This window comes from Vulpes vulpes, chromosome 14 (assembly GCF_048418805.1).
Source record: "Vulpes vulpes isolate BD-2025 chromosome 14, VulVul3, whole genome shotgun sequence".
Taxonomy (NCBI): domain Eukaryota; kingdom Metazoa; phylum Chordata; class Mammalia; order Carnivora; family Canidae; genus Vulpes; species Vulpes vulpes.
The window spans coordinates 80,678,598-80,703,531 of record NC_132793.1 but is presented as its reverse complement, the minus strand read 5'-3'; the positions used below and the strand labels follow the sequence as shown (position 1 = coordinate 80,703,531).

Below are 24,934 nucleotides of genomic sequence, written 5' to 3'. Positions count from 1 at the left end.
AAAGATAGAGTTTCCCAAGTAAACAAAAGTTTAAATGACTAACAATTTAATATACACTACTATATACTTAGGATGTTATGTATGAATCTCATGGTAACCATAAACCTAAAATCTATAATAGATACACAATAAATTAAGGGGTGGAATTCAAACATAACACTACAGAAACTCATTAATTACAAAAAAAAAAAAAAAGAAAGAAAGAAAGAGAGAGAGAGAGAGCAAAAGAAAAAAAATAATAGGGAAAATACTTCCAAAAATAGCCAGAAAGCAATAAATGAAATGACAATAAATATATACCTATCAATAATTACTTTAAATATAAAAGACCTAATGCTCCAACCAAAAGACATTAGGCAGCAGAATGGATTAAAAAATAAAAAAGACCCATCTTTGCACTGCCTGCAAGAGACTCACCTTAGACCTAAAGACACATACAGACTGAAAGTGAAGGGATGGCAAAAGCCAGGTTATTGATATCTAAACCAAACAAAAAAGATTTAAAACAAAGATTATAATATGACACAAAGAAAGAAAGGCATTACATAATGATAAAAAGATCAATCCAAGAGGAGATGATAACAATTGCAAATATCTGTGCACCCAACATTGGAGTACCTAAATACATAAAGCAAGTATTAATGGAGAGAGAAGGATGGCAGCAGAATAGGGGGACTCTAGGCTTACCTCACCCTACAAACACAACTATATAACTATCCAATCACCCTAAATACCCCAGAAATTGACCTGAAGATTATCAGAACAAATTCAACAACTAAAGGGAGAAAAGAGGCCACATCAAAGAAGGTGGGTAGTGCAGAGACATGGTTTAGAGGATAAATGCACTGCAGATGCTGCAGAGGGGAAGAAGTCATACTCACAGAGGAGCATACAGGAGAATGCACAAGAATATTTCCACAAAGGCGTTTGGTTGGAAAACAAGAGGAACTAAATTTCATGAGTCCTTACAACCAGTTGGGGTTAAAGCCTGGTATGAAAGGCAGCAGGCTTGGCTGGTAGAGCCCAGGGGCACTGTGCTGCTGCTGGAGACAAAACAAACAACAGCAGCAGGCAAACAGTAACCTGAAGAGTGCCTAGGGCACAGAGTGGGGAGAATATTCACTCTTCTTAGAGCACAGCCCTGAGAGGCAGCATTCACAGAAACATGTGTCCAGGAACAAAGATACTGGCCAGTGCCATTTCCCTCCCCTGCCACTCAGCATAAAACAGAGCCACCTGCCCGAAGCAGCCAGCACTGACATTGGCTGCCTAACTTGCTTACATTAAGCCCCACACTTTGGTAGGACTGCCTTTTTCAGTCACTCTTGCCTTAGTCCCAGCAGGGTGAGTCCTTCCCCCAAAAGGCTAGCACAAACCCCTCCTCACACCATGTCTCCTGACTAGGGAGTTCTGCAGGGCCTCAGTTCTCACGAAGGTGGTGTCATTTCACAAGCAGACCAGAGCATGCCTAGTTAAAACTCACCATATCAGGCTTGTGAACAAACACTCCTCACAGCAGGCAAGGAGAATATCTAAAGACAAATGACCTTAAGGACAGAGCAGCCAAAACACAATAGCAGAGCATATGCAGCACACACAAGACATAATCCCTGAAGCACCAGGCCCTAGGTACTTCATGACCTCTCTAAAATAAGGCCATTATTTCCAAAAGCAGAAGACATAACTTGTATTTAACACAGGGGAGAAGGCAGAGAATTAGACAAAATGCAAAGACAGAGAATTTATCTCAAATAAAAGAACAAGAAAAGGTCATGGCCAGAGAACTAAGTAGAACATGTCTGATGGAACATTTAAAGCAACAATCATATGGATACTCACTAGGCTTGAGAAAAGAATAGAAAATCATATGGATACTCAACTGGGCTTGAGAAAAGAATAGAAAACATCAATGACATCCTTACCACAGAGATGGTTGAAAAGAGTTGAAAAAGAATCAATCAGAGATGGAGTGTGCAATAATCAAAATTGGAAACAGACTGGATGTAACGAACAGCAGGGTTCAAGAAGAAGAGGAATAAAGAGAAAGTAGAAAACAAAGTAATGGAAATTAATGAACCTGAACAAAAGAAAGAAGAATTATGCAACATGAGAACAGACCTAGGGAACTCAATGACTCCATCAAATCTAATAATATTCATACTATAGGAGTCACAGAAGAAGAAAGAGAAAAGGAGTCAGAAAATTTATTAAAGAAATAATAGCTGGAAGCTTCCTTAATTTGGAGAACAAAACAGACATTCAGCTCCAGGAGACACAGAGAGCCCCCCAACAAAATCAATAAAAGCAGACCAACACCACGCATATGTAATTACATTGCAAAATATAGTAATAACGAAGGAATCTTAAAAGCAGTAAGACAAAAGAAATCCTTAACTTACAACAGAAAACCCATGGGCCTACCTGGAGATTTCTCAACAAAAATTTGGAAAGCCAGAAGATATTATATATTCAAGTGCTGAATGAGAAAAAGCTGCAGTCAAAAATATTCTATCCAGTAAGGTTATCATTCAGAATAGAAGAAGAATTAAAGAGTTTCTCAGACAAAAACTAAAGGAATTCATGACCACTAAACCAGCCCTGCAGAAATACTAAAGGGGAACTTTTTGAGTGGAAAGGAGAGACTGAAAGTGACAAACACAAGAAAAAGTTGTAAAACTAGGAGTCACCCACAAGAAAAAAATTGGAAACATCACAAATACATGGAGGTTAAACAACATGCTACTAACCAATGAATGCTTCAACAAGGACATCAAAGAAGAAATTTTTAAAAATACATGGAAACTAATGAAAATGAAAACATTACAGTCCAAAACCTTTGGGATGTAACAAAAACACCCCCAAGAGAAGTACATAGCAATAGCAGTCTATCTCAAGAGCAAGAAAACTCTCAAATAAACAACCTAACATTACACCTAAAGGAGCTAGATAAAGAATAACAAATAAAGCCGGAAGCCAGCAAAAAGAGAAAATCATGATGGTTAGGGCAGAAATAAATGATATAGAAAATAAAAAGAGAATAAAACAGATTGGGATGCCTGGTTGGCTCAGTGGTTGAGCGTCTGCCTTTGGCCCGGGATGTGATCCTAGAGTCCTGGGATCGAGTCCCACATTGGGCTTCCTGCATGGAGCCTGCTTCTCCCTCTGTCTATGTTTCTGCCTGTGTGTGTGTGTGTGTGTGTGTGTGTGTGTGTGTCTTTTGTGAATAAATAAATAAAATATTTTTAAAAAAGAGAGAATAAAACAGATCAATGAAACTGGGAGCTGGTTCTTTGAAAAAAATTGTAAAATTGATAAACTTCTAGATCAACTTACCAAAAGAAGAGAGAAAGGGCCAAGTAAACAAAATCACAAATGAGAGGGGAGAAATAACAATACCACAGAAGTACAATTATAAGAGAATATTATGAAAAACAACATGCCAACAAATTAGCCAACCTGGAAAAGAAGGATAAATTCACAGAAACATGTAAACTATCAAAACTGAAACAGGAAGAAATAGAAAACTTGAACACCCTGATAATCTGCAAAGACACTGAATAAGTAACAAAATAATCTCCCAACACATAAAAGTCTAGGACCAGATGGCTTTACAGTGAATTCTACAAATATTTAAAGAAGAGTTTATATCTATTTTTCTAAAATGACTCAAAAAATAGAAAAGGAAGGAAAACTTCCAAATTACCCAATATTAAAACCAGATAGGGATACCACTAAAAAAGAGAACTACAGGCCAACATACAAATGCAAATATTCTCAATAAAATACTGTACAGTAGAATTCAATAATATATTACAAAAATAATTCACCACGATCAAGTGGGATTTATTTCTAGGTTGCAAGAATGGTTCAATATTCACAAATGAATCCACACAACACATCACATCAATTTAAGAAATTATAAGAACCATATGATCATTTCAATAGATGCAGAAAAGGCATTTAACAAAATGCAGCATCCATTCACGGTGAAAACATTCAGCAAAGTAGAGTTTAGAGGGAACATACATCAACATAGTAAAGGCTACGTATGAACAACCCACAGCTATATCATCCTCAATGGGGAATAACAGAGAACTTTTCCTCTATAGTTGGGAATAAGACAGAGATACCCCCTCTCTCACCACTGTATTTAACATAGTACTGGAAATCCTAGCCATAGCAATCAGACAAGAAAAATAAATAATAGACATCCAAATTAGCAAGAAAGAAGTAATATTTTCACTATTTGCAAATGACATGATACTCTATATAGAAAAACCAAAAGACTCCACCAAACAATTGTTAGAACTGATACACAAATTTAGTATAGTTACAGGATACAAAATCAATGTACAAAAATCTATTGAATTTTTAAGCAAATAATGAAGCAGCAAAAAGAAAATAACAAACCAATCCCATTGAAAATTGCACAAAAAAATAAGACATTTATGAATAAACTTAACCAAAGACATGAAAGACTCGTACTCTGAAAAGTATAAAACAGTAATGAAAGAAATTTACAATAATACAAAGAAATGGAAAGACAGTCTATGCTCATGGGTTAGGGTGTCCTGCACGTTTAATGCAATCTCTATAAAATACAAAGAGAGCAACCTACATGTTTAATGCAACCTGCATGTTTAATGCAATCTCTATAAAATACAAACAGAATTTTTCACAGAACTAGAACAATCCTAAAATTTGTGTGGAAACACCAAAGACCCCAAATAGCCAAAGGAATCTTTAAAAAGCAAGGCAAAGCTGGAGGCACCAGAATTTGGACTTCAAGTTATATTACAAAGCTGTAGTGATCAAAACAGTATGGTCCTGGCATAAAAATAGACAATAGATCAACAGAATAGAATAGAAAACCCAGAAACCAATCCACAACTATACGATCATTTAATTTTTTACAAAGGAGGGAAGGACATCCAATGGATAAAGGACAGTCTTTTCAACAAATAGTGTTGGGAAAACTGGACAGCAACATGCAAAAGAATGAAACTGGACCACTTTCTTACACCATACATATAAAAAAATCAAAATGGATTAAAGATTTAAATGCGAGACCTCAAATCATAAAAATCCTAGAAGAAAACACAGGCAGTAACTTCTTTGACATAAGTCATAGCAACTTCTTTCTAGATATGTCTCCTGAGGCAAGAAAAACAAAAGTAAAAGTAAGCTATTGGGACTTTCAAAGTAAAAAGCTTCTGCACCATGAAGGATACAATTAATAAAACCTATGGAATGGGAGAAGATATTTCCAAATGATGTATCTGATAAAAGGTTAGTATCCAAAATATGTAAAAACTTAAAAAACTAAACACAAAAAAACCCAAAAAATCCAATTAATTATTGTCAGAAGACATAGACAGTTTTCCAAGAAGGCATATTGATGGCCAACAGACACATGAAAAAACTCAAAATCACTCATCACCAGTGAAATACAAATAAAAACTGCAATGAGATATCACTTCATACTTGTCAGAATGGCTAAAATCCACAACACAAGAAACAACAGGTGCTGGAAATGATGTGGAGAAAGGGGAACCCTCTTGCATTGTTAGTGGGAGTGCAAACTGGTGCATCCACTCTGGAAGACAGTGTGAAGCTTCCTTAAGGAGTTAAAAATAGAAATACCAGGGCACCTGTATGGCTCAGTGGCTGAGCGTCTGCCTTTGACTCAGGTCGTGATCCCAGGGTGCTGGGATGGGGTTCAGCATCGGGCTCCCTGCAGGAGCCTGCTTCTCCCTCTGCCTATGTCTCTGCCTCTCTTTGTATGTATCTCATGAATAAATAAATAAAATCTTTTAAAAAAATAGAACTACCTTAGGATTCAGTAATTGCACTACTGGGTATTTACCCAAGAATTCAATAATCCTAATTTGAAGAGATACATTCACCCACAAACAAACAACATAGGGGAAAAAAGGAAAAGAAAGACAAACCAAGAAAAAAAGATACTAACAGTAAAGAACAAAGTGATGGTTGATTGAATGGAGGTGGGGAAGGTGAGTTAAATAGGTGATGGGGATTAAGGAGTGCACTTGTGATGAGCACCTAGTGTTGTACCAAAGTATTGAATCAGCATATTGTAACCTGAAACTGATATTACACTGATATTACACTGCATGTTAACTGGAATTTAAATAAAAACTTTATTTTTTTTTAATTTTTATTTATTTATGATAGTCACAGAGAGATAGAGAGAGAGGCAGAGACACAGGCAGAGGGAGAAGCAGGCTCCATGCACCGGGAGCCCGACGTGGGATTCGATCCCGGGTCTCCAGGATCGCGCCCTGGGCCAAAGGCAGGCGCCAAACCGCTGCGCCACCCAGGGATCCCTAAATAAAAACTTTAAAAAGTCACTGCAGAAATAAAGCACATGGATACTGAGGAAACAACAGAAAAAAGTAAATGAATACAAGAACAGGTTCTTCAAAAAGAAAAATTGATATACCTTAGCAGACTCATCAAGAGAAAAGACCTCAAAAAAATCAGAAATGAATGAGTAAAAGTAACAAATGACACCAGAGAAAATACAAAGGAATATAAGAGACTACCACAATAAGTTATATGCCATGGAAGTAGATAAAATCCCCAAAACATACAATCTTCAGAAATTCAATGAAAAAGAAGTCTGATCAGACCAATTATTGGTAACAAAATTGAAATCAGTAATCAAAAAATTACTAAAAAATAATCGTCCATGACCAGATGGATTCACAGATGAATTCTACATAGTGTTTAAAGAATAGTCAATACCTATTCCTTGCAAACTATTCCAAAAAATAAAAGAGGAAGAAAAGTTTCTAAGTACATTCCAGGAAGGAGTAGGAGACCTTGGTTTCCTCCAGTCCCTGGAATTCAGCTAGATTGCTATTAAATCATTCTGAACACCTGTGAACTCAAACAGAGCTAAGAAAAGAATAGCTGCAACTCTACAAATAGGAACGCGACTACTTTATGCAAGGTAGGAGGTACCAAGAAGTGAATCAGAGGCAACAAATGGGAAGATAAGCCGCGGCGGGGAGGGGGGGGGGGCTCCGGCAGCCGGCTACCTAAAAGTGAGCACAAAACAGAACTTTTGGAAGTCTGCTCCTGTAAGGGAGGGATGTCTGCCTGAAAGGTGTTCGGGTGGTGAAGCAGGGATGGAATCCTAGGTGGGACTGTGTGGTCTCAGGACCCACAAGGCCACAGGAAGACTGGGGGTGTCCGAGTGTGGCAGAATTCCCAGGTATGGGAGCAGGAAAGCCAGCTGCAATCAGCGAGCCCAGGAACTCAGCTTGGAATTAATTGCTCCAAACCATGAACCAGGGCACAGACGGTGGGACTGCTCTCCAAGCAGGGGCCCAGCAAGGGGCAGAACAGGGGAGACCCCCTTCCTCTTCCGGGAAGAGTGGCACACACATGCATGCAAGGAGTCTGCAGGGTCTGGGGACTTGAAACCTGTGGCATAACTGAGATAGAAATGTTCAGTCACAGGCTGGGTGAGCACAGAGTGCAGACAGGGACCAGGGAGACAGGAATGATTGACCGCTTTTCCCTGAGGGTGCGCTGAGGCGTGGGGCCCAGGCTTTCAGCTCTCATCCTTTGCAGATTGGACTAGAGATTGGGAGGCTGCCATTTTCACTCTTGTCCTCTAAAGTGGCACCGAAAGCCTACAGGGAACAAAAGCCATCTAGAGCAATCTGGAGCAGTTTACTTAGTTTGGTCACCTGGCAAGGGCATGCAATTCCACCTGGGGCAAAGACACCTGAAAATCAACACAACAGGCCCCTCCTCCAGAAAATCAGTAAGAACATCCAGCCAAGACCAAGTCCAAACACTGAGAACTGCAAAATTCCAGGACTGGGAGAATACGGCATATGGAATTCATGGGGTTTTTCCCCCCCACAATTCTTTAGTCTTTCGATTTTAATTTTTTTCTCTTTCCCTTTTCAACCAATTTCTTATTTTAGCTACTCTGTTTCTAAAATCTTTTCATTTATACAATTACATTCTACCCTTTCATTGTATTTAATTTCATCTTTGTTTTAATTTCTTTCTTTGCAATCTTGGGACGCAAGATCTTATAACAGACAAAAATATACCTAGAATCTAATGTATGGCTCTATTCTCTTCACTTGTCTGATCATATTTGCTTTTATTTTTTTTAATTTTTTTATTATTTTTATTTATTTATGATAGTCACAGAGAGAGAGAGAGAGAGGCAGAGACACAGGCGGAGGGAGAAACAGGCTCCATGCACCGGGAGCCTGATGTGGGATTCGATCCCGGGTCTCCAGGATCACGCCCTGGGCCAAAGGCAGGCGCCAAACCGCTGCGCCACCCAAGGATCCCTATTTGCTTTTATTTTGTTTTTTCTTTTTTTTGTTGTTTTTTGTTTTGTTAGTCTTTTTTAATTTTCATCTTTACAGTTACATTGTATACTTTCAATGTATTTTATTTTTGTTTATATGTTTTTCTTTCCTTACAATTTTGAAATAGAGCTTTTTCTAACAAACTGACTAAAATACATTCAGGATATAGTGTATTGCTCTGTTCTAGTCATCTGTTTATATTCCTTCTGTTTTTGTCTTTTAACTATTTTACAGTTATATTCTATCCTTTTATTATATTTAATTTTGTGTACATATAAGTTTTTCTTTCATTATGATTTTGGAATCTAGTTTTATAACAAATGGACCAAACTACACACACAATCCAGTATATTACTCCATTCTGTTTACCTGTTTGATTATATTTTCTCTCTCTCTCCCTCTCTCCCTCCTTGATTTTGGGTCTCTATTGATTTATTCAGTGTGTATTTCCCTGGGGTCATTGTTGTTATTTTAGTATTTTGTTCTGTCTTTCATCTATCCTCTGGGTAGAGTGACAAGACAGAAAAACCCACCCCAAAAAGGGGAAAAAGAGGCAGTACTGACTGCCAAGGGCCTAATCAGTATGTACATAAGTAATATGTCAGAAAACTAGAGTTCAGAATGACGATTATAAATATACCAGTGGGGCCTGAAAAAAGTATAGAAGACACTAGAGAACCCCTTTCTGGAGAAATAAACTAAAATCTAATCAAGTCAAAATCAAAAAGGATATCAGTGAGATGCAATAAAATAAAAAATGGAGACTAACTTTGAGGATAAATGAGGCAGAAGACAGAATTACAGATCTAGAAGACAAAAGGATGGAGAATAAAGAAGCTGAGAAAAAGAAAGATAAATAAATACTGGATCACCAGCGTAGAATTCGAGAGGTAAGTGATACCATAAAGGGAAACATGATTAGAATATTGCGATCTCAGAAGAAGAAAGAGAATGAGGGTCAGACGGTATATTGGAACAAATTATAGCACAGAACTTCACTAATATGGGGAAGGAAACAGGCATACAAGTCCAGGAGGCACAGAGAACCCCTCCCCTCAAAATCAATATATATAAGCCAACACCCAGACTTATAATAGTGGAACTTACAAATCTCAGAGACAAAGAGAAAATCCTGAAGCAGCTTGGGACAAGATGTCTGTAACTTAGAAGGGTAGAAACATTACACTAGTAGCAGACCTATCCACAGAGACCTGGCAGGCCAGAAGGACTGACATATTTTCAGGATGGTATATAAGAAAAATATGCAGCCAAGAATACTTTATCCACCTAGGATCTCATTCAAAATAGAAGGAGAGATAAAAAGCTTCCAGAACAAATAGAAACTAAAATAATTTATGATCATCAAACCAGACCTGTAAGAAATATTAAAAGGGATCCTTTAAGCAAAGAGAGAGCACAAAAGTAATATAGACCAGAAAGGAACAGAGACAATCTGCAGAGACAGGGCATTGAATGAAACACTGGACCAAATGAACTTTAATCTGAACATGAATGGACTAAATGCTCTAGTCAAAGGACACAAGGTATCAGATTGGATTAAAAAAAAAAAAAAAAAGCAAGACGCATCCAGATGCTGGCTACAAGAGACTCATATTAGACCCAAAGACACCACTAGATTTAAAGTGAGGAGGTGGAAAACCATTTATCATAACAGACATCAAAAAAGAGCTAGAGTAGCAATCTTCATATCAGACAAATTAGATTTTAAACCAAAGACAGTAATAAGAGATGAGGAAAGACACTATATCGTAATGAAAGGCTCTATCCAATAAGATGTGACAATTGTAATATTAATGCCCCTAACATGGGAGCAGCCAGCTATCTAAGCCAATTAATAAGAAAATTAAAGAAATACATCAATAGGAATACAATAATAGTAGGAGACTTTAACACCCCACTCACAGAAATGAACAGTTAATCTAAGCACAAGATCAACAAAGAAATAAGGGCATTGAGGCAGCCCGGGTGGCTCAGCGGTTTAGCACTGCCTTCAGCCCAAGGTGCGATCCTGGAGACCTGGGATCGAGTTCCACGTCAGTCTCCCTGAATGGAGCCTGCTTCTCCCTCTGCCTGTGTCTCTGCCTCTCTCTCTCTCTCTCTCTCTCTCTCTCTCTCTCTGTGTGTGTGTGTGTGTGTCATGAATAAATAAATAAAATATTAAGAAAAAAAAGAAATAAAGGCATTGAATGAAACACTGGACCAAATGAACTTCACATATATATATATATATATATAGAACATTCCTTACTAATGCAACAGAACACACATTCTTCTTGAGTGCACATGGAACATTCTCCAGAATAGATCACATACTTGGTCATAAATCAGGTTTCAACTGGTACCAAAAGACTATGATCATTCATTGCATGTTTTCAGACCACAATGCTTTGAAACTTAAACACATCACAAGAGGAAATTTGGAAGGAACTCAAATATGTGGAGGCTAACAAGCATCCTACTAAACAATGAATAGGTCAACCAGGAAATTAGAGAATTTTAAAAATTCACTGAAACAAAACTGAAAGCACAACTGTTCAAAATCTTTGAAATGCAGCAAAGGTGATCTTAAAAGGGAACTAAGTATATGACAATATGAGACTTTCTCAAGAAACAAGAAAGGTCTAAAATATACAAGCTAACCTGATACCTTAAAGGAGCTAAAGAAATAACAGCAAATAAAGCCTAAACAAAGCAGGAGAATCAATACAGGTCAGAGCAGAAATCAATGAAATAGAAAAAGAAGAGTAGAACATATCAATGAAACTAAGAGCTGGTTCTTTGAAAGAATTAATAAGATTAATAAATCTCTAGCCAGACTTACCAAAAGAAAAAAGAAAGGACCCAAATTAATAAAATCGTGAATGAAAGAGAAGAGAGCACGATCAACACCAAGGAAATACAAACAATTTTAAGAACAATCAATTTTAAGGAAACAGTCAAAACAACCAAAAGGCAAACTATGAAATGGAGAAGATATTTGCAAATGACATACCAGATAAAGGGCTAGTATCTAAAATCTGCAATGAACTTATCAAACTCAACACCCAAAAAACTAAAAATCCAGTCAAAAAATAGGGAGAACACATCAACAGACATTTCTCCAAAGAATACATACAAATGGCCAGAGACACATGAAAAAAAGGCTTCATATCACTTGGCATCAAGGAAATATAAATCAAAACCACAACAAGATATCTAGTCACACCAGTCAGAATGCCTAAAATTAACAAGTCAGGAAATTACAGATGTTGGTGTGGATGTATAGAAAGGGGAATCCTTTTACACTGTTGATGGGAATGCAAGCTGGTGCAGCCACTCTGGAAAATAGTACGGAAATTCCTCAAAAATTTGAAAATGGATCTTTCCTATGACCCAGCAATTGCACTACTATGTATTATCCTAAAGATACAAATACCTTGATCCAAAGGGGCACCTGCACCCCAATGTTTACAGCAGTAATGTTCACAATTGCCAAACTATGCAAAAAGGCCCAGATGTCCATCAACAGATGAGTGGATAAAGATAGATAGATAGATGATAGATAGATAGATAGATAGATAGATAGATAGATAGATAGATGATAGATAGATACACATACACAATGGACTACTACTCAGCCATCAAGAAAATGAAACCTTGTCATTTGCAATGATTTGGATGGAACTAGAAGATATTATGCTAAGTGAAATAAGTCAACTGGAGAGAGACAATTATCATAGGATTTCACTCATATATGGAAATTAAGAAACAAAACAGAAGATCATAAAGAAGAAGAGGAATAAAATAAACAAGGTGAAATCATAGAAGGAGACAAACCATAAGAGGTTCTTAATTATAGGGAACAAACGGAGGGTTGCTAGAGGGGAAGAGGGTAGGGGATGAGGTAACTGGGTGGTTAACATTAAAGAGAATATCTAATATAATGAGCCTTGGGTATTACATAAGGATGATGAATTACTGACTACGAACTCTGAAACCAATAATACATTATATGTTAATGCAATTTAATTTATTTAATTGAATTTAAATAAATTTTAAAAATAAGTACATTCCAGAAGGTCATTACACAGATACCTAAACCAAACACAGCACAAAAAAGAAAACTATATCCAATACCCTAATGAATAAGTGCAAAAATCATCAACAAAATAGTAGCAAACTGCATTTGACAATACGTTGAAAGGATTACTCATCATAATCATGAGGTAAGATTCACTATAGGAATGCAAGAGTGGTTCAATATTCACAAGTCAATCAAAGCAATGCACCATACATATCAACAAAACAAAGTATAAAAATTATATGATCATCTCAATAGATACAGAAAAAGCACTTGACAAAATTCAACATCTGTTCATGATAAAAACTCAATAAAATGGGTTTAGAGGGAATATATCTCAACAAAATAAAGGCCATCAATAAAAAACCTGTAGCTAATATCATACTCAATGGTGAAACCTGAGAGGAATAAGGCAAAGATGTCCATTTTCCCCACTTTTATTCAAGTGTTAGCAGGAATCAGACAACAAAAAGAAGTAATTAGCATCCTTATTGGTAAGGAAGAAGTTAAACTGTCATTATTTTAAGATGACATACTATATATATATTGAAGCCTTAAATACTCCACCAAATATTTTTAGAAGTAATAAGTGAATTCAGTAAAGTTCAGAACAAAAAATAATGCCCAGAAATTGGTAGTGTTTCTATACATTAATAACTAAACAGCACATAAGAAATTAAGAAAATAATTCCATTTACAATTGCACTAAAAAAACTGAAATACTTCAGAATAAATTTAACCAAGGAGATAAAACACCTGTACCCTGAAAACCATAAAACACTGATGAAAGAAACTGAAGATGAAAATCTCTCTTAAACATTATACTGTCTTAAGCCTGTTAACCTCAATTACATAGATCTAGCAATTTCACTAATAGGTATTTACCCAAAATATACAAAAATACAGATTTGAAGTGATACATGCACCTCCATGTTTAAAGCAATGTTATCAACAATAACCAAAATATGGAGAGAGCCCAAATGTCCATCAACTAATGAACTAATGAATGGATAAAGAATATGTGGTATGTTATAAAATATATATATATGGAATGGTATATTTGGCACATATAATATGGAATATATAATATAATATATAATATATATATAATATATATATATATATAATATATATATATATATATAATGGAGTATCACTCAGCCACCAAAAAGAATGAAATCTTGACATCTGCAACAACATGGATGGAGCCAGAGTATATCATGCTAAGTGAAATAACTCAGAGAAAGGCAAATGCCATATGATCTCCCTCATATGTAGAATTTAAGAAAGAAAACAGATGAACATATTGGAAGGGAGAAAGAGAAAAAGGAGAGAAGGAAGCAAGCCATAAGAGTTCATGATGGAGAACAAACTGACTTTTGATGAAGAGAGGTGGGTAGGTGAATGGGCTACATGAGTGATGGGTTAATACCCATCAAGGGCACTTGATATGATGAGCACTAGGTGTTGTATGTAATGAATCACTAAGTTCTAATACAAAAACCAATATTGCATTGCATTAACCTAAAATTTAAATTAAAAAAAATATATAAAATAAAAAAGAGAATACTGTGGGACCCAGGACATTTAATAAAAATCCTCTACCCCTGGACAAGCTGAGCAGGATTAACTCCATTTTGTGCTGTACCCACCACCTCCTGTATGACCCCCACAGGACCTGCTTATTGCTTAAGGCGCTGCCCCACCCTAGTCAAGCCGCTGAGCACACCCTTACCGGAAATCGGCTCATAAAAATGTAATCCCGTGCACCAATTCTGACCAGAGTGATAGGCCAGTTCAAACGGATACTATAGGGTAAAATGTAATTCAATTGGCCACCTGCGTGCGGACCGACATGACTGTGCAACTTTCTGTGTGTGTTACAATCCCATTGGCCACGGGCCCCTATAAAGCTGCTATGCTTCTTAGCCTCGTGTCCAAGTCCCTGCTCCGCTGTGTCAGGTATACCTGGACCCAAGCTCGAGCTTGTAAATAAACCCTCGTGTCTTTGCATCGGTGTAGGCTCCTTGGTGGTTTCTCGGATTCCCAATCTTCGGCACAACAAATACAGCAACCTTGCTGGTTTTATTAAGTTCGTGCACAAGTGAAATCCCTACTTGCTTTTTCTGAGTAAAAATTTATTATATTTCCATAATTGCCAGAAATTTTTAAAAATCAGTAGAAATAACTTTTATAAAATTATATTCTGACTTTTTATTAGTTTATCAGAGGTACAGTTGAGTTTTTATTACTTTACAAAGGCTGAGTTTAGTTACTCATCAGTTGCATATAAGACTTAGTGCTCGGGAGGCCTGGGTGGCTCAGCGGTTTAGCGCCGCCTTCAGCCAGGGGTGTGGTCCTGTCCTAGAGACTCAGGATGGAGTTCCATGTCGGCTCCCTGCATGGAGCCTGCTTCTCCCTCTGCCTGTGTCTCTGCCTCTCTCTCTCTCTCTCTCTCTCTCTCTCTCTCTCTCTCTCTCACATGCGTGTGCACGCTCCTGAATAAATAAATAAAATCTTAAAAAAAGGAAAACCTAGGGACGCAAAAAAAAAAAAAAAAAAAAAAGACCTAGTGCTCATTACAACCTCTGCCCTCCTCAATGTCCATCACCCAGTTACCCCATTCCCCCAGCCACCTCCCCCCTAGCCACCCTCAGTTTCCTATGACTAAGAGTTTCCTATGATTTGTCCCCCTCTCTGATTTCATCTTATTTTATTTTTGCTTCTCTTCCCCTATGATCCTCTGTTTTGTTTCTTAAATTCCACATATGAGTGAAATCATATTATATTTGCATTTCTCTAACTTATTTTGCTTAGCATAATACCCTCTAGTTCTATCCACATAGTTGCAAATGGCAAAATTTCATTCTTTTTGATGGCTGAGTAGTATTCCATATTTGTGTGTGTGTGTGTGTGTGTGTGTGTGTGTGTGTGTGTGCTTGTGTGTATACACATCTGAGCTCTTTCCAATAAGTTTCAATAACTGGTGATTTCTAAAGGTAGTAATAATTCTGAAACAACATGAATACATTAGCAGCTGAGTTTTCCTTGAGGAGTACTTTCAAGTTTATTTATCTCACTCTAATGTAACAAAACAGTTTACAGAAAAGTAAAACCAACTAGCATATTGACCTGGTATTTTTCACAAATATGATGATGTTTCTGGTATTTTTTTCTTTGTGTATATTTAGGTACCTTAGCTGGTACCTAAATTCCTAGCATTTATTTTATTTTCCTATAACTTCTTTGAGGCCAGAATGATACTTATAATATCTGAGGCATTTGTAAGTTGGTAGAGTCCTCAACATGCATTCTAGGAGTTGATGGGAACTGTAGACCCACCCCTCTCCTATCCTACATCTTATGCTGAATCAATTGGGACCACGCTATTCTTAATACCTTAAGTCTTACACCTACTCATGTCATTGAGGATATGAGCATAAAAATGGCTCTTTAAAAAGAGCTATATGATATTTATCTTTTTTGATATTTTGGATTACTTAATCCTTTATTTTTTTCTTATACCTTCTTTATAGTGTACAGCATTCCCTTTAATTGCCTTTTATTTTCCTGAAGGCAATTAGGGGAACCAAACTGGGTATATTGATTTTGTAACAATGATACTGGAAAAGGCAATTATGTAACCTTATATTCATTCTGCAGCAGTATCCTAGGATAAAAACCAAGTATTTTCTGCATGTGAGCACTGAATTGGGAGAATTTGTCTAGTTTTTTTTTAAGGATTTGTATCCTAATCATTCATTTTCATCAGACATAGACTATATTCATTGTAATAAGTCAGATGACCATCAACATTTTTCATAGAACTGGAACAAATAATCCTAAAATTTGTATGGAACCAGAAAAGACTGTGAATAACCAAAATAACCAAAAGGAATACTTAAAAAGAAAACCAAAGCTGGAGGCATCACAATGCCAGACTTCAAGCTCTGTTACAAAGCTGTAATCATCAAGACAGCATGGTACTGGCACAAAGACACATGTCAATGGAACAGAATAGAGAATCCAGAAATGGACCCTCAACTCTATGGCCAACTAATCTTTGACAAAGCAGGAAATAATATCCAATGGAAAAAAGTCTCCTCAGTAATGGTATTGGGAAAATTGGACAGCCACATGCAGAAGAATGAAACTAGACCGTTTCCTCACACCATACACAAAAATGAACTCAAAATATACGAAAGACCTAACTATGAGGCAGTAATCCATCAAAATCCTAGAGGAGAACACAGGCAACACCACTTTGACCTTGGCCACAGCAACTTCTTGCTAGACACATTTTCAAAGGAATGGGAAACAAAGGCAAAAATGAACTATTGGGACTTCATCAAGATATAAAGCTTTTGCACAGCAAGGAAACAGTCAACAAAACTAAAAGACAACCTTTTGTTGGGAGAAGATACTTGCCAATGTCTTATCAGATAAAGAGCTGATATCCAAAATATATAAAGAACTCATAAACTCAACACCCCTCCCCCCAAAAAAAAATCTAGTCAAAAAATGGGCAGAAGATATGAACAGACATTTCTCTAAAGAAGACATTCAAATGGCCAACAGACACATAAATTAAATGCTCTACATCATTCAGCATCAGGAAATACAAATCAAAACCACAATGAGATACCTCATCACACCCGTCAGCATTATATTTGTGAAAAATTCCAGGTCAAATGCTAATTGGTTTTACTTTCCCATAAACTATTTTGTTATATTAGAGTGAGATAAACTTTTAAATACTCCTCAAGGAAATCTCAACTACTAATGTATTCATGTCGTTTCAGAATTATTACTACCTTTGGAAATCACCAATTATTGACCTTAGAAGGACCAAAAAAATAAAGAAACAAGTAAAAAGAAATGTGGGGAAGCTTAACTTCAGAATGGCCAGATACGGAGCTCTGCAAGTCTATTTCCCAAAGAACAACCAGATGTGGTGAAAAAAAATGTTTTATTTTTGTTTTTTGTTTTGTTTTTTTGTTTTGTTTTTTTTACAAAATTTTCCTGAAATTATCCTAAGGGCATGCACCCAGTGATGAGATATTTATTAAGAAAGATGTTCATAAGAACAAGAATCATTGGCACTTCAAATATAAAGCATTTCCCACTCTGGACTCAGCATAATGGAGACTATGAGTATGTTCAAGAATATAGGGCTCCTTCTCCCTAACTCATAGTGAAAAAAACTACCATACCACCCTGGGAGGAATAGGCCTCCAGCATTCTTTCTCCCTAGTTCCCTGTTACAGAGCCTAATTCCAGAAGAGTTTGGCCAAGAAACTAGGAGATCTCCTCCTCCACATAGGCCTACTCATAGGGTGGAAATCTGAAAAAGTGCATCAGAAAAAGATACTAGAACCATGACTGTCTTCATGGACCCTTTTTGCATGGTGTAAGTTCCAAACCAGGAGAAGCAAGCCTAGAAGACCAGAGACTACTGCCCCCATGCAGTGCCCTACTCATAAAGCAGAAGTATCACTCCAAGAGAAACAAGCCACTGTCCCTGCCCTTAGCTATACAGCAGTGACTCAGAGATTTTGTCCAGGAATAGAAGCAGGCCATAAGAAAAGAGAACTCTGAAACTCTCCCTTAAGGAAATGACTTGGTTTAAAACAGTGTGGGGAAAGTTCAAGCCTCAGAGTTTTCTCAAAAACAATAAAAACTTGATGATAAGCAATTAAGAGGAGACTGATAGCTCCATGAGAGTAACAAGACAAACTATATGCTAGCTAGCTTAACAGAGGGAGCTAGGGAAAGACACAGCTAAGAAGCCTCATTGACTCAGAACAAACCTAAAAACAAATCTCAAAAACTGCCCTTGCAAAGGGAAGCAAATGTAACTGGATCATACTGTGGAGAGACTTATGACTCAGGAAGTGTCAAAAACAACAGAGCAATAATTTGATAATTAATGAAGAACTAACACCTATCTGTGATATCAACGAACACCTTAACAGAGATATCAGGAAAACAGACAAAAATAGACATAAAGAATAATGTAAATTTTAAATATTATGCAGAAATACTACCTTCTCAATATTTACACTAAATGTAAATGGAATAAAAGGTAGATTCTGGCTGAATGAATTTTTATTAAAAATATGTTCCAACTATTGAACAAATTGAACTCCAATTAAAAAAATAAAATAAATAAAATAAAATAAAATAAATTTTGGAATTGAAAAGCATGAGTGAAATGAAAATTTCAGCAGAGGAACTCAACAACGAATTTGAGAGGACATTAAAAGACTCACTGAAAACTAAAATTCATCATGGTGCCTGGATGGCTCAATCAGTTAAGTGTGTGACTCAGATCATGATCTCAGGGTCCTGGAATTAATCCCCTCGTTGGGCTCCCCACTCAGCAAGAAGTCTGCTTCTCCCTCTCCCTTTGTCCCTCTCCCTGCTCATGCTTTCTCCCTCTCTCGTTCAAATAAATAAATAAAATCTTTAAAAAAAAGAAAACTATAATTTATCAAAAGAAATTATTGCTCTAAAGAACAGAAAGAGTAAACAATGAGGAAATATGAGCACAATGAAGAACTTTAGGACTCCATCAAGCAAACAAACATCACTATGATGGGAGTCTCAGAGAGAGAGGATAATAATATAATTTAAAGAGGAAAAAGGGGGTACAAAAGTATAATTGAAGGAATAATAATAAACTATTCAAATACTAAAAGTTGATTTTTAAAAAATTAACCTACAGATCTGAAAGGCTCAAAAGAACATGATACAATAAATACAAAGATATCCACACCTAGATGCATCATAGTCAAACTACTGAAAGACAAAGACAAAGTCTCAAAAGCAGCAACAGGAGAACAGAGGAAAAACAGTATGATTAACAGCTGACTTCCCATAAGAAGTAATGGAGACCAGAGAGCTCAGATTTGAAGTGTTGAAAGAAAAAACAACTATAAACCAAGAGTCCTATATTGATCCAGCAAAATTATCCTTTGAAAATGAAGGCAAAATAAAGACATTCACATACAAAGACTAAGAGAATATGTTCCTAGCCAAACTGCTCTACAAGATATACTAAAGGAACTCCTTCAGGCTGATACCATATGACAACTTAAAAATACACAAAGAAAGAGCCATGGAGGGATCCCTGGGTGGCGCAGCGGTTTGGCGCCTGCCTTTGGCCCAGGGCGCGATCCTGGAGACCCGGGATCGAATCCCACGTCAGGCTCCCGGTGCATGGAGCCTGCTTCTCCCTCTGCCTGTGTCTCTGCCTCTCTCTCTCTCTCTCTCTCTCTCTGTATGACTATCATAAATAAATAATAAAATAAAATAAAATAAAATAAAAAAAGAAAGAAAGAGCCATGGAAAAGGCAAATACATATACAAAAGATTGTATGAATATGTTTTTATTTTCTTCTCTTTATTTAAAATACATTGCATAAAATAATAATGATATAGCTATGTTAGGCATATAAAAAAGATATAACATATGTAACAATAAAAGTGCAAAGAAAAGATGAGAAACTGGAGCCATATTGGAGGGAGGTTTCTATATATTACTCGAAGTAATTTATTATTAATCCAATATAGACTGTAATAAATTAAGATGCATATCTTAACTCCTACTCTAACCATAGAAAATAATGTTTAAAATATGGTTAAGAAAAAAGAAATGAAGAGAACTTAAATACAGAAGAAAATATTTATTTAACACAAAGAAAGGAACAAAAAAGAAATGAGATAGCAAAAACAAATAGCAAAATGGCAGATAAAAACTCAACAATAAAATAATTTTATTAAATATGAATGGATTAAACATTTCAATCAAAAGAAAAATTGCCAAACTGGATTTTTTAAAAAATGATATCCCATACAAACAGTAAACAAAAGACTAAAGTGTCTATATTAATATCAGTCAAAATAGACCCCAGTACAAAAATATTACTAAAGAAAAGGAGGGACTATTAATAATGAAAGAAGCTCTATTCATTGAATGATAAAGTAATTCTAAAATATATGTGCCTAACAACAGATCCTCAGGATACATAAAACAAAATGAATACCCTTGAAAGAAAAAATACACAATTAAGCAATAATGAAGACTTCAATATCCCAATCTCAGTAATTGATAGAACCACACATGTGATGTGTAAGACTTAAAACTGTTAACAAGCATGACATATTTGACATTTAATAGTACATTCCACCAAAACAACAGCAAAGGACACAAACTTTTCAAGCATAAGTGGAATGTTCTCCAGGAAAGACCAAATACTAGACCACAAAACTGAAGTGATGGGAAACACTACTGAATTAAAGACATATCCCTCATGAATATATAAAACGAATTCAAAAATAAAAATAAAAAAAATAAAAATAAGTAAAATAAAATAAAACGAATTCAACAATTATACACCATGACCAAGTGAGATTTATTCTAAGAATGCAAAATATATTTAACATCTGAAAATTCATTAATATAGTATGCCATGTTAATAGATTCAAATTAATAGAATCAAGGATAAAAATTACATGGTCATCTCCATAGATAGACAAGGATTTTTCAAAATCCAATATACATTTCTGTTAAAAATTCATGACAAACTTGGAATATATTCGAACTTTTTCAACCTGATAAAGAGCTGCTATTTAAAAAAAAAAAAACAACCTGCAACAAACATTATGCACAATAATGAAAAACTGAATGCTTTGCCCCTAAGCTCAGGAACAAGGCATGGATGTCAATGCTCACCACTTGTATCCAACACTGAACTGGTAGTTCTAGCCAACAAGACAAGAGAAAAAGAAAGAAGGGAAAATAGGAAAGAGAGGAAGGTGAGAATGTGAGCTAGTTAGCTGCATCCAGATCAGAAAAAGAAGAAATTAAAATGTCTTTATTTGCAAATGATATGGAAGAAAATTCTAAAGAATCCAAAAATAACTACTAGATTAGTAAATGAATTGAATAAGGTCACAGGATAAAACATCAATATAAAAATTAATCGTATTTCTATATAATGGCAAAGTACAATCAGAATCCAATCATATATTTGATGAAAGACTAATATACAGAATATATAAAGGACTATTATGATTTTTAAAAAAACAAATGTAAAGTGGTAAAAAGTTTGAATAGAAATTTACTGAACATATAAAAATGACTAATAACATGATCTTGAATATCACAATGAGATACCACTTCACACCTACTAGAATGTCTAATAATTAAAAAGAAAGGCAATAGGTGATAGTGAGAATGTAGAGAAACTAGAATCCTATTATATTGCTGGTGAGAATGTAAAATGTATATAGCCACTTTGGAAAACATTTTGGCTGTTTCTTAAGAAGCTAAACTTATGATAAATCCTAGCATATACCTCAAAGTAATGAAAATATAAATCCACACAAAGACTTATATACAAATATTTATGACAGCAATATTCATAATGTTCAAAATTGGAAATACAAATGTTCATCAGATGGTGATGGGTAAATAAAACATAGTATATCCACATAGTGAAATAAAAAAAAAAAATCAGTAGTTGCCTAAAGCTGAAGTTGAGAGCTAGAATTATTTGTAAAAGAACATGTGGGATCTTTCTAGATGATGCAAATGTTTTGAAAATTAAAAATCACTGAATTGTAAATTTAACATGGGTGAATTTTATGATACATAAATTACATCTCAATAAAGTTGCTTTAAAAATTCCATTATTTATTCCACCAACACAACAAAGTGAAGCATAAAATTGGGGAAAGTATACCCCAAAATCCAAATGAGATAGCAATTTATACCTGGAGTAAACATGTAATCAAGGCAGAGACTTTCAAAATCCAATCACGAAAACAGTAACCAGAATTTCCCCATCCATATTCTGTGTGTTAGTGTGAGAGAATACCCAAAAGAAAAAAAGGTGAAGTTTTTCACTAGGGAACCAAGGACCTAGAATAAAATCCACAACTCCCTGAGAGATTTGGAGAACTAAAGAAGTCACTTGATTACATCCACACAATTCATTATGAGTAAAGACAAATTACAAAAATTCAAGGGACCTAGCTTAAAGAAAATTAGTGGGGGAGAGTGTCAAAGTTTTAATCCAGAGAAGAATTAAAACCAAATGGGTCTGTCATCAGCAAATTAAGGTAATTAATGTGAGACATTTGGTGTGCTTGAGGATATGTTTTAGGGAGTAGTATTTTTCTATATCAGCTAACCTTGTATTTGAGGAGGATACAAGTTCATCATATAAGTCTCAAGAATGAACAATAATGTCATTAATTTTTGAATAAATTTTGCAACAACCAAAACCATAATTAGAACAATATATTTTACTCACTCTTCTCTTTGATGTAGTCTTTTCCATGATAACAGAATATTTACTTAGGTATTACACAAAATGAAATAGATCATCAATATATTATTCTGTCAATTAGCTGTAACAAATCATTCAGCTCTACAACCAACTTAGAGCAAATTCTACTTTATAGCAAATGAAATTTGAAGAAGTTTACAAATCACAAAGATAATTTTTTTAAAAAAGCAACCAAAAAATTTATCAGAAATATTTAGGTGGAGGGCAGCCTGGGTGGCTCAGCAGTTTAGCGCTGCCTTCAGCCCAGGGCGTCATCCTGGAGACCTGGGATGGAGTCCCATATAGGGCTCCCTGCATGGAGCCTGGTTCTCCCTCTGCCTGTGTCTCTGCCTCTCTCCATCTCTCTCTGTGTCTCTCATGAATAAATAAATAAAATCTTAAAAAAAAAAAAAGAAATATTTAGGTGGCTGAGATAAAAGCTGCTTTAACTTAAAATATTCTAATCACAACCTCCAGCATTTTCATCTTGGTGAATATGTGGAAAGACTTACAGACGGGCTTTTCTCATTAAAACCGGAAGTATAAATATCAGGAAAAGATTACATTGCAAAAGTTCTAAAGTCTTACCTCCATCAGAACAAAGAGCGCTGCAAAGAATAGAAGAGTTGCCCATTCCACTCGGTGTAGAATTATCTCAAAATCATGAATATCAGCTAAAATTAGCAACCAGATGGCACCCAGAATAGCAATCCATCCTGAAAAAGAAATAAGTGCACATATAGACATAGATGTAGTTCAATTGTTAACACACTGAGTTTATAATCTTCTGATTATTTTCCTTGTTTAAAAAAAGTATATTCTGCAAACTGAACATATTTAAAATGTATAATTTAAATTTTGGCTAATGCACCCACAAAACCAATAATAAAATCAAGGTATTGAACACATTCACTGCCCTCAACAGTTTACTAATGTCTGCATTCTTGTATCTGCTCTGACTCCCCTGTAACCCCATCCTACACCCAGGAACTATTCATGTATTTTCTTTCACTACAGATTAGTTTATATTTTCTATTAATACAATCATACAGTATGTGTTTTTTTGTCTGCTTCCATTTCAACACAACTATTTTAAGATTCTTCAATGTTGGTTTTTGGATCAATAGTTCATTGTTTTTTATTGTTTAGGAGTATGCCATAGGATGGCTATGGGATGATATACATATCTATTCACTGTTGATGGGACATTTGGATTGCTTCCATTATTTGACTATTACAAACGAATGTGCTATTAAATGTCATTTTCAATTATCTATATGTACATATGTTTTCAGTTCCCTTGAATAAATAACTGGAAATGGATTAGTTGATTATATGATAGATTAGTATTATAGAATTTTTATGTTTTACGAAATTCTGAAACTGTTTTCCAAAATGGTTGTAACATTTTACCACCCCACCAACAGTATATGAGAATTCTGTTCCCCTAGATTTTCAACACTAAGTCAGCCTTTTTTTAATGTTTGACCTTCCAATGAGTAAGAAGTATCAAATCTCATACTCCAATGAGTATGAAGGGTATTTTATGTAGTTTCAAATTGCATTTCTCTAATGCCTAATGATGTTGAGTGTTTTCTCATATAGCTATTTGCCACCCATAGATCTTCTTTTTTAAATTTTTTGTTCAAATGGTCTGCTCATTTTTTTTAATGAGTAGGGCAAATATAATCCAAGGAAAATATATATCCAAAGAAAGAATAAGGATTGGAGCAGGAATCAGTGAAATAGAAAATATTAGAGGAAAGCAATGACATCAATTTGGTTCTTAGAGAAAACCAAAAAGGTTGATAAAGCTTAGCCAATTTGAATAGGACAAAACATGAAAAACAAAATTTGCCAAGATCAACAATAAAAACAGTGACAGGACTATAAACTCTATAGACATAAAAAGAGTACTAGTTGGTGTGCCTAAGTGGCTCAGCCAGTTAAGTGCACAACTCTTAATTTTGGCTCAGGTCATGGTCATGGGATCAAACCCTATGTCAGGCTACATTCTCTACCCTGCCCCATCCCTGCCCTCTACCTCACTCTCTCTCTAAAATAAATATTTTTTTAAAAAAAAAAAGAGTACTAGTTTTCTACACCTGCCATAACAAATTATCACACGTGTATGGCTCAAAATAAAACCT

General features: G+C 35.5%; 1 protein-coding gene across 3 annotated transcripts in view; it reads right to left on the bottom strand.

Annotated features, from left to right (window-relative positions):
- The window catches only part of OCA2 (OCA2 melanosomal transmembrane protein), a 391,444-nt gene that overhangs the window by 152,405 nt on the left and 214,105 nt on the right, over positions 1-24,934 (bottom strand). For all 3 annotated transcript variants that reach the window (XM_025982265.2, XM_072737021.1, XM_072737020.1), the window contains one exon: positions 23,373-23,500. In XM_025982265.2, coding sequence (XP_025838050.1) covers positions 23,373-23,500 — 128 coding nt within the window. The remainder of the gene's footprint in view (positions 1-23,372; positions 23,501-24,934) is intronic.